The 12118-nt window shown below is 32.9% G+C and overlaps 1 protein-coding gene across 2 annotated transcripts in view; it reads right to left on the bottom strand.

Moving 5' to 3' along the window:
• Positions 1-2555: 2555 nt before the first annotated feature.
• The window catches only part of Zmym2 (zinc finger MYM-type containing 2), an 88190-nt gene continuing 78627 nt past the window's right edge, over positions 2556-12118 (bottom strand). For both annotated transcript variants that reach the window (XM_077795232.1, XM_026394909.2), the window contains 4 exons: positions 10076-10190; positions 9222-9473; positions 8807-8927; positions 2556-7626 (listed from right to left, as the gene is read on the bottom strand). In XM_077795232.1, the coding sequence (XP_077651358.1) occupies positions 7434-7626; positions 8807-8927; positions 9222-9473; positions 10076-10190 (681 nt within the window). In that variant the 3' untranslated portion in view covers positions 2556-7433. The remainder of the gene's footprint in view (positions 7627-8806; positions 8928-9221; positions 9474-10075; positions 10191-12118) is intronic.

The raw sequence follows: 12118 nt of genomic DNA, 5'->3' as shown, positions 1-12118 counted from the left end.
TTGATATCCTTCAGTTGCCCTTGGTCTCAAAGTCTAAAATACTGAAAGCTTCCTGAGCCCTGACCTTACAGATAGTAAGTTGTTTCTTTCGGGACACTAAACTATGGAACGCCAGGTGGAGTAGGCAGGGCAAGTATGGCTATTACTAGGTCCCTTAGAGCCATTTCCATTTATCCATCTGCTTTCTAGCTTCCAAGATTTTGCTGCAAGCTCATTTGTGCATCATAGATCATATTTCCAATGGTTTGTTTTGGCACATGCCTACTAAACTTTTGTTCGATCAATAAGAGGAGGTTCATGAGCACATATGGGCTTAGAGGCAAAACCTAAATGTAGATAATAGCTGTGCCATTTACAATTTGTGACTCCAGGCATGGATTGATCTTTAAATCAGGGATAATACCAATATCTCACTGGTTGTCACACAGAAAAAACTCCAATAATTGCTCTTATTCCCATGGTAACTCTTGTAGGGATGGGGGGAAACCTCAAATTGAGGGCAAACAGCCAGAAAAATGGATCTGTTTATATAGTCCACACACTTGACTTTGGCTAGCCATTATGGCAAAACGAAAAGCATGTATCCTCACAGTCCACAACTCTCTGAAACATGCGGATAAAGTTAAGTGGTATCTGAAAACAAAACAGAGGCACAAGCTAACCCCAAACTTTTCCAGTGGGGAGTTTCTCAAAAGTCAGGGAAGGCTTTCAAGCTTTAAAAATCATAAAAATAGATTTCATATTTTCCACCCACTGCATAGGTCTATAAAACAAGGTTGATGAAGAAAATTCCTTTATTATGTTCTATTCCATGCTACTCTATTTTTCATTTAAAATTACTGTGGACTGGGCTGTGGTTGTAGCTTAGTAGTAGAGCACTTGCCTCTCACGTATGAAACACTGGGTTTGATTCTCAGCACCGCATATAAATGCCCACATACATACTGTGGACTGATTTTTGGACTGTGTAGGTCACCTTGAACCCACTCAGTGTTCAGGGAGTAGACCAGAAATTTCACGTGCTAGAAATGTTTATCCACTGAGCTATTACAAACCACCAAGCTCTGTATTCCAATCCCCTTGATTATCACAAATGGAAGTTTGAGGCATTCTAGAGGTATCAGTGTGTGGGGCAAGTCACAAAAGACTCAGAGGCTGGGGGCAGTGGCACACGCCTGTAATCCCAGCGGCTTGGGAGGCTAAGGCAGGAAGATGGTGAGCTCAAAGCACTAAGTTGCACTAAGCAACTCAGTGGGACCCTGTCTCCAAATAAAATACAAAATAGGCCTGGGAATGTGGCTCAGTGGTCAAGTGCACCTGAGTTCAATCCCCAGTACCAAGAAAAAAGAAGACAAGACCCACACAGAACCAAACAAAAGAGACAAGTGCTCAGAAGCACACCAAAATAGGCACTTTTTCATGCATCATAGGTCATATCTCCAATGGTTTCTTTATTTTCAAAGTTCTTGAACTTAATTGATACTTAGGATCACTGATTCATTCAACGAGCATATTAACACCTAGTGTGTGCTAGAAACTTTTCTAGGTACTTGGAAAAACAGCAGGGGGGGGGGGGAAGAAAGGGAAAACCCCCAAACCTTTACATTACATTCCAGTAAAATGTTTTGTTCTTGCAAGATACCTGGGTAAAAACTGAATGGACCAACACCAATTATTAACCTCAAAAGACTGACAACCTTTCCATCTGGTAGATGTTCATTGCTAATTTTCATTATGCATCTATTTGCATTCAAGTAGCTGGCACCTCCCCCTTGCCAGAACAGAAAACAGGTGTAATAGAGAAATCTGAAACCACAGTCTGGAGCCAGAACTTTTTAAAGTTCTTGATAGAATATTTTTAATTTAAAAGCACAAATGATTGAAGGGCCCATCTTATTCTGACTTTCCACCACACTCTTTTCTCTCCAGCTGAACTATGGCCCAGAGAGGAAGGGCTGGGTCTAATGTTCTACTGTGTTCCCACTACCCAGGTTCATTGCCTAGGAGGATAATCAATTTGTTAATAAATAAATGACTCTTCTTTGTAGGATATTTATGCTACAAATGCTGAGGCAAGATGGAAAGTTAAAAGAAAGCATGTTACTCGCATTTATGTGTTCTAAGCATTTCATGCATTTTTCCTTAAAATCTAATATGCAAATTTTACAAGAAACCTTTCAGTTATGTAAATATTTTATTAAGGGAAAATACTACATCTATTCAGTTCTTATACAGATCAGCATTTCCTTCTCAGTATTAAAAAAAAACTCTGAAAACCTAGTTTTCTCCTAAGTTTGTGACAAAAACTGACCTGAATGAGGTAAAGCAGTTTACTCCAATTACTATGTCTAATTTATAACTGCAGAAATAATTTTATTATGGGGTGCTGCCCCAGATGCCATTGAGTTTTTTGTAATCTACAAAGTACATTTCATCTTTAAAAAGGAAAAAATAAGAATTCCAAAACCCCCAAGGATTTCAGATAAAGGATTATATCTTTACAGCATAAAGCATTTGAAACCTTGTGCTGTGTGCACTGTTGCCACCTGCTGGCATGAATTTAGAACTATGTAATCAAAATGGAAAGGATTTATCTTACATATGGGGTTAAGAGGAGCATACCCATGACTTAGAAAATAGTTATTTTAAATTGCCATGGAAAAAAACAAAATCCTTTGTAGATGAAATTTTTTAAAAAATTGAACCTTGTACATTCCACCCATTCTACATAACCTAGAAATTGGATCACACATGTTGATTCAACATAGTTGAATACCTTTTAGACTTACCTCTAATGCCTGGAGAGAGTATTCTAGTCCACCCTTTGGGTGCCATTTTTAACTACGCATGCACTGCACTGGGCTGAAAGCCAGTGATAAGAACCGATGCCATCAAAACAGTATATCAAATTAATCAGAAATGGCAGTTATAGGAATCTCATTTTACATACTCACAGGTGGTAGTAATCCATCAAAACCTACTCTAGACCATAATAATAATAGCCTTTTGGAGTACTTCTGAGTGTCCACAACATTCTCTGTTCTAAATTATCATGCATAATATTCTTTATCTGTTCCCTAGGTGTTCATTGTGTTTGGTTTATCTTGTTCATACTGCCCCCAAAGATGTAAGGTCTGCAACAGTAATATCTTTTTAATCTTTCACTTTTTCTTTTTCCATACCATAGAGAGCAGAAGTTCTTTGGCACAGTGGAAAAACACAGCAAATATTAAGTTTGCGATAATTTCTGTATGCTAAGTTTAATTATGCAGTTACCTGAGTTGGAATTTAAAAATTAGGTCTTACAAGCTCAGTATTAAGGCTGTTTTAGAAAAGATCCTTCCCCTCTTCAAGAAAACGTGCTTCTAAATAAATCACAAGGATTCATACATAAATCTGTAAAGTTTACTATCGACCATGCTTAATTTGAAACTCCAGAATCAGCAATTAAGGCGATACTATCATTTACAGATGAAGAAATTGAGGCCCAGACAGAATAAAGAACCTAAGTTTTTAAAAGAGTTGTAATTGTTCTTGTTACTATAACACAACAGAAAATACTCTTTAAGATTTACATCTCCTGTTGACAACACACAAAGGTCTCTGGACCTCTCTTCAGGTCTGTTAATACAGGTTAAGCATCCTCTGTCTGAAATGCATGGAACCATAAGTGTTTCAGATTTGGGATTTTAGAACATTGGCATAGACTTAAATGGTTGAGCCAAGTATGTTGGCAAAGTTTTAGATTTTAGAGCATTTCAGATTTCATATTTTTCAATAAGGGATGCTCAACTTGTATTTTATTCATGAATTAAATCTTAGCTTCTTTTGTTCTCTTTCAAAAGGCCTAAATTTACAAACTTTTACAACCTCAGTAATAAATTAGGGCACCACCTGCCTTGATTTTAGGGATGACATTTTCCTTTCTCATTCATTACAAGGTGGGGAATCATAGCCACTTATTGAGATCACTCTAAAACCTAATTTCCAAGTGAAGATGAAGAGAGTAGGGGAAAAAAAAAAAATTGGAACACCTCTACAGGAATTTCTATTCCCAACCCAGAATGATGCAGCTAACCTATTCTGGACATCAGCTTCTAAACTGGCAAGATTCTGTTAGTAGTATGATATACCCAGAAACAACACAAAAGTATTTGAAAATAGCATTTAAATTGGTCTAATCCTAAGGATACAGTAGAATGGAATAAATGAAATTCATAATATTCTCTAAAAATGAATGAGGAGCTTATGGGGGGGGAATACAAAAGTATTATAACTTAAAGAAATTTATTCTTTAAAAATACTTTCATGTACACTTTCATGACTACTTTTTTTGAGGGGAGCAAGAAGATTTTCCTATAGTCAATATTAGCTTAAACATAACTGGCATATATATAACAATACATTTTGGAAATAACTGAAAAAATAAAAATGTAAATGTTTATAGTGATTTAAGACTGTAAGATATTTAAGATCTCAGATTAAATGGACCCACATTAGAGTAGTGCAAACCAAAACTTGAAAATTTCGGACTCCTTGATTACTATAGTCCCTAATACTATGTATGAATAAGTTATCCCCATTTGCAAATCACAACTGGTGGGGGAAAAGGAAATTCCATGAGAAAAAAAGTGATAAATTTGAATGCATTGTACAATATTCATCCTCCTATTTCAAAGTTAAGCACACTGGTAACAACTCCATTTAATAAAACATGAATTACTACTTAAAGAGAATTTTTTAACAAGGGGGGAAAAAAAGCTGAGTTTGATGCCTTAAAAAAAATAAAAAACTTTTAATATCTTATGTTACCTACTACAGAAAAAAAGTCTTTAAAAACCTGTTAATAAAGAATCAATTTGCATGGGAATCCACCTCCCTCAATATGTCTGATCACTTTTTCACTAAATGATTTTAAGTGGAAAAAAAATTCTCCTTCAAGAACAGAAAAATATAGTATTTTCAATAGACATCTCAAGACAATAAAGTTATATTTACAGGCTGTTATCAATAATCAGAAATCACCAAGAAGCAAAAATAAACTAACATTTCATTGTCCCTTTTCTCAGCAGTCAGGTATGACCACACAAACTAGGGAGATCTAGGAATCAATGAAATATGTTCTAGGTGAAATAAATTTCCCAGAACAAACAATTCTCATAAAATAGTTTTTTTTTTCTTTTCCCCCTGAGAATCAAGTTAATCTATCATTGGAATGCAATCGAGACAAAGACAAGATCTAAATCCTTTATCATGCTAAGATCAAAATTATGTAGTCATTTCCACTTAGGAAAGCTAAAATGTACAAATGAAGAAAATGTAAATAGCAAAAGACACAGTGCTTAATAGCAGTACCATGGTAGGAATTTATGGTATTTGGTAAAATATACAAGAAATGACATTTGGGAAGAAGTTTATTGCTCTTGATGGAATATAGCACCACTTTGAAGAATAAAAGATGGTTAGTATTAACCACCTTTTAATCAACAATATGCATTTATAGGAAAAGTGCTTAAAGAAGTAGTTCTGGAAAAAGATTGAGGAGTTTTTGTATTATATATTTTAAACGTTACCCATTTTTTTTCATTAGACAATTGGCAATCTATTTTAGTAAAGTAACTTATATCAGATTTTCTACTGATTATCACTCAACAAATATAAAATTGAGGGACTGAAAGTTATTCAAACTTATAAAACAAGTTAGAACATTATAAAGTAATTTTATACCAAAAACATTTTAGATAATTATTGCTTAAATATACAGTGATTATACCTGTGAAATTTTCCAACTCATGATTGGGAAAATTCCCTTAGTGTGCTAATATTTATCCTAAAAGAGAGACATATCTAAGAGATGTGTAGATACTGCCTATACACTGTGGAAAACAGTCCAATTTCCCCCTAAATAGTTTTTAAAAACTAATGTCACCATGGTGATTCAGGATTTAGAGACAAGAAATTAACCTGATTATATACATGCTATACAAAGTCAGCCAAATGATTTCTTTATGATAATTTGCAGCTAGCACTTTACTTAGTCTTTAGAAAGTAGGATTTTAAGTAAGCTTCCTTATTCTAAAATAAAAGATCTGGACAGATAAATTGCTATGCCGAAGCACAAAGTTTTTTTTTTTTTTTAATGCAATCTTCTATAAGAAGTAAATTTTAAAAAGCCAAACAATCTAACACCAAGTGTGATTTCCTCTGAAACAGACTTTATCCAGTTTTTCTTTGCTCTTCAATCATCTGAAATAATCAGAATTACTACACTGGTAATCGTCATAGTAAAAGGTAATACTATCTTATTTAAAGTAGCTTGACTTTCTATAACAACTATTTTAGGAGTGGCATTTCTAAAAATAATTTTACTTAATGTATGCATCAGTCATATTTGGAAGCAGGCACAAGAATTCTAATAAAATTGGTAAAGGTATAGAGTACTTCACAGGTAATATTGCAGCATGATCTATATCCATAACGGAAAGGGGAAGAAAAAAATTTGAATCTATTAATGAAGGGGATTTCAGATCTTAATGGTTGGCATAGAAAAAGAAAACAGAATCTTATACTTTCATCAGACATTTTTACAAACAAAAATGTCTTAATGACCTGTTTTCAACTTATAGTCATTCTTTGTGTGTGTGTATATATATATGTATATATGTGTGTGTATATATATCATATATACATATACATATATATACATACATATATATTTTTTAAATTGGGGTGATGCAGAAAGCCACAAAATGAGAAAAGGACACTAAGGTTTTAATAAGGGGAACAAAAAGTTGTTTTCACCAGTATAGATTCACATTACAGTACACCAATATTGACAGCATTCTCTTGTCTATTTTTGGTACAGAAGATGGTATCTCTCTACATAACTTGTAAGGCTTCAGTAACTAAAACATAAAAACAAACAAACAAAAACCCCCCAAAACAAAACAAAAACCCAGCCTATTAGTTTACAGTTTATTTTAAAAATTCTGAAAGACACTGCAAGTTCTAAACTTTTAGTAGTGCTACCCATACACAACCATCTGGTCAAGAACCCAGTAAAAGCGCCCCTTGTTGAGGAAGCTTTGCAACAGTAGAGTTGTGCAATATGGATGTTTCTTACTACAAGAAAAAAATTATACATGGCACATTCTCATTCGTATTTTGTAATGTAAAAAGTTACAAACATACCTAATCAAATAAATAATAATAAAAAAAAAAGGATTTGAATGTATTTGTTAAGTATTCTAAAACCACTACATAGAATAATGGCAACTTTCACTCACAGATTATTTACATGGTAATACCCAGTGTGGGTACACTGCTACAAAACTCAAAACAGGAGTAAACTTGAAATGTTTTCCATAATGAAGATCTAGCAGCATGACTACCTAATGCTGTTTTTATCCCGATTGCTTCTGAAACATTCCTTTTTAGTCTGTGTCTTCATCCAGTTCATAATTGTCTTTATCATAAATATCTTTTACTAGAAGAACCCGTACAAGCATATTTTCCAAGGTGTTTCGGTCCAGTGAAGTAGATGTATACCAGACAGGGCTATCTGTAGAACTAGAGCATTCTGGTTGCAAATAAAAAACATCCATTCTCTGATTAAGATTCTGTGGACTTTGGGGAAAAGAAGAGAAAAGGTCAATTTCATAAAGTTTATAAAAAAATCCCCTACTACTTTTTGTTCAAGAATAATTTAAACCCCAGAAATCACATTATTTGGTCAGATGCTCTGCCTCAATTTTCTACATTAAATATTCTGACACTACAACATTTAGTTATTTTCTGTGGTAAAAAGATTACTTACCTACCATAATATAAACTGTATTTCACTGAATTCAAGACATCATTTATTTTAATCACTTTTTAATAGTAATAATACAAATTGAAGATGAAATCAGTTTAAACATTTACCCCGTGTCAGGGATAGTGAAATGTGAAAAATGTCTTAGTATTAATGAATATGGCAACACATAAAATAAAAAACCTTATTGAGCAAAAAAATTTAAAATAAAAAAGATAAGAATTTCCACCTAATCAACAATACCACGGGAAGTTCCTGATCCTGTTGCAACTGAATGGAGCTACACTTAAACCATGGTCAGAAATACTTCTATCATTCTATAGATGATGTAAACGTTTTTATAAGTTCTTGAGAACCATCCTGGAAGATGAATTATAAAGTTATTTTTATAAGGAAGTACATTCTGAGTTCATGCCTATCTTCTGAAACCAGTGGTTTCTGAAGTATAGTACTTTCAGAACACTACTGGTCTCTGAAAAGTACTTTCAAAACTCTACCATATCCTTCAGATCTTCCTAAAGGGCTATTTTCTCTTAAATATAAGTACTTCATTTTCATCTCCAACCCCTTTTTATCATTTATTTTTTCTTTGTGGTACAGGAATGCAAGGGTACTCTGTCAGATATATAATCATCTGGCTTTCTAGCTCTAACAGCAGAACCAAGTATATGAAATAGAGATTTGAGATATTTTTTATCTGACCTTTTACCGAAAAAGTTGTGCCATTGCTTCCTTGAATTTTTTGAAGAGGACAGCAGTAATTTCCTTAGTACAGAGTAATTTCTTAACATATACGTGCTTGAATCCTAAAGTATATGATAAGCTGGGTATTTCTTAACAATGGGACTCAAAAGTTACAACTGAATGGACTTAAGTATAAGCCAGAAGAGAAAACTAAAAAAGGATCAGGGGAAAATATCACCTCTTGGTCATGTTAAATTCAACCAACTTACACTACCATCTTTAAAAAGCTACTTCTTTATTAATACTCACCTTTTAGACAAGTAGCATTCAAACATTTTCACAGGACATCTAGAAGGATTGGATGTGTTTTCAATTTGCTCAAACACTGGCTCATCATCTTCATGTTTTCTTTTTCCAGTAGTAATTTTATCTTAAAAAAATAAAATAAACCACCTAAAGCCAATCTTGAAGGAAAGACAGTACTATACACTCTTAGCGTCTAGTTAAATGGGAATAGATGTCCAGCGTTCTATGTTGTAGTTTCTGGTAATGCACAATTTTTCAAACAAATGGACCTGAGACGACATAAGATATCATAATTTGTCTTATTTTATGAAACGACAGTCCTTAGGTTCTCAACAAGTGACACAGGTGGGCTTTGGTAAAATAAGGTTTAAATAAACCCACCAGAGGTAATCTCAAAATAAAAAATCTGTTACACTACCTTCATTATCTGTTCCACATAAAGAAGATACTTGGTATCGAAGACATGCTTTGTTTTCCATTGTTAAAGGATTTTTTTTCCAATGCCTAAACACAGTGCCAAAGGAAAGTCTTAAGTGTTGTTCCACTGTTTTGAGGCCAAAATACTTAGTGTTAAAGTAGAACAGGGTATTCAAAAGAGCTACTGGAGAGTGTGATCCTAGTTGTTTTATCCTCCAGAGATAGTCTTCTTCAACTCGAGAGAATATTGACCCTTAAATAGAAAGAACTACTTTAAACAGAAGTATCATAAATAAAACCATGTACATTTACATTACAAATCATCCATAAATAAAGGTAATTTAAAACAAACCTATACCAAGTCTCCATTCACACCAGATCAACTGGAATGAATTTCAGAATTATCCATGTAACTCTTTAGCAACACACAAATTAGAAACATAGCAATCTATGGAACCATCAGCTCTAAAATAAGGAACTGGGTGTATGCTTCTGCCCTTTGGTAGGACAAGCAGATAGTCAGAAAATAATTTAAATATGTGAAAGGCTTGGGGAATAAAAGGTAATTTCCATATATACACATTTTCTTCACATAACAGTGGTAAAAAAAATTTACATCTCCACTGTAGAGTTTTTGACATAAACATTCAGCTTCATAAAGTAGGTCACATTCTTACAGAGCTCTTCATAAACACTACTAACCATATTCATTTCTAGTTCAACAAAAAAATGAACAGATAAACTGATGAGTAAATGCTCTAAAAATGTCATCTGATTTATTTGCTAATTACAGTTTCTATAAAAATAACAATCCCAGTATCAAGTTATGGATACCTATATTTAAAATAACATTACCATCTGGAAGTATGCTTGGTTGCCAACTTCGTAGTATTTTATTCAATTCTTGTTCAAACATCTGGTATCCTGGATCAATAAATATGTTGTCCTTTCGATTACTACCACACAAGTACTTAAAAAAATAAATAAATAAATAGAATATATTACACATCATATTTCTTAAGAAAAAAAATTTTAAAAAGCTTTGTGTATAAGAAAAGCAAGCATATTAAAAATGAGAGATTACTGGCTTTATGTGTATACATACAAAATTATCAATTAATCTGTGGCTTAAAAGACTCAAAGCTATACACTCCAGAATCCCAAATACAAAAAAAAAAGGAATAAGAAATCTTTAGTTTATCAACCAAAACAGACTCTCTGTGTTTATTATATAATTCATGGAGAAAACTAACAATTTTAAAGCAGTAAATAGTCAAAAAACGTAAACCTTTAACATGCTACCTAAATCTCCAAAGCCCACTCTGATGTCCAGTAAACAGGCACTTTACTGATTTTTGCGGAATTAACCATTTACATCATCATTGCTATTAAAAAATAAAGCAAAATCCTGAGGTCCTATAGATAGTTTAAATTTAGAAATGTTATGTTTATTTTTAATAGAAATATTTAAAATTATCCATTTACACAGCATCATAAGTGAGTTAGTATATTTTTAAAAATTTAATAAACAGAGTTCACTCCTCTTAAAAATACACATTCCTACCGATAAAAGATTTAACATGTAAAAAAATAAAAATAAAAACCCGGAGGGAATATTTGTGAAAATGACAAGAGTTACTATCTAGAACAAATAAGAAACTCTCACAAAATGAAAAGGTTAATGAAAAGAAAATCATATTTCCTTTTCAACATTTTCTTATTACTATTGTCAGATGTGAACCAAACCAACAAAATATGAGAACAGAAAAATATGCACAATCTTCCAAAACCAGCTTCTAATTCTGTTTATGTACTTGAAGTAACATTTGATAGCACTGATTTCTGGAAAGTAGTCTAGAAATCTTTATGCTGAATTTTGAATAATTTTTTTAAACTGCTTACAAATACCACACAGTCTTTGCAAATGCATCCAAATGCAAAAATTGTATTAAATAGATTCAAACATAAAATTTACCATCTTAACCATTTTTAAGAATATAGTTCAGTAGTAAATCTTTTTTTGAAGAAACATTTATTAGTACATGAAAAACCTAAGAGAAAAGGTTGGGAGTGGGGGGTGGTTTCTGACATATCCTAAATGAAATAAGCCAGAACCAAAAAGGACAAGTGTATGGTTATACTTCTATGAAATAAACTTATAGAAACACCAAGTAGAATCGTGGTTGCCATGGGCTGACAGAGAAAGGGAGTTTTTGCTTAATGCATACAGAGTTTCTGTTTTGCCAAGATGGAAAAGTTCTAGTGAAGGATGGTAGTGATGACACAGCAAGTGAATGTACTTAATGCCACTAACCTGTACACTTAAAAATGGTTAAAATTGTAGATTTCATGTTGTACATATTTTTATCACAGTAAAAAAAAAAGTGGAAAAAGATACTAAAGATATAATTCATATCATAATCATTCATTATGCAATCCATTTATTTGGCCCTCATAGTATTTAGAGCTCTGATATTTAAAATAATCCGTTCAATAAAAAGCAATATAGAGACTCAACTTCCCATCATTAAGTCAAGGAAAATATAAACACAACATACCAAAATTTGTGGGATATAGGTAAACTAATATTAGAGAGACATTTATATCTTTAAATGTTTCCTTGAAAAGAAAAAAGTTCTAGGGCTGGGGCACAGTTTAGAGCACTTGCTTAGCACTTGTGAGGTTCAATCCTCAGCACCACATTAAAAAAATAAATAAAATGAAGATATAAAATATATATATATATATTTTTAAAGAAAATAGTTCTAAAAGTCCATGATCTAAGTTTCCATCTGCGGGTGGGGAGGAGGGAGGTTCACACAAATTAAGAAATTATAATAAAAAACAGACCCTCAAGAAAGAAGACAAGACAGGTATAACTGTAGCTAGAAAAGCTGC

The sequence above is a fragment of the Urocitellus parryii genome, chromosome 2 (genome assembly GCF_045843805.1).
Source record: "Urocitellus parryii isolate mUroPar1 chromosome 2, mUroPar1.hap1, whole genome shotgun sequence".
NCBI classification, from domain to species: Eukaryota; Metazoa; Chordata; class Mammalia; order Rodentia; family Sciuridae; genus Urocitellus; species Urocitellus parryii.
Note: the sequence above shows the minus strand (reverse complement) of the source record. Positions and strands in the feature narration are given on the sequence as shown.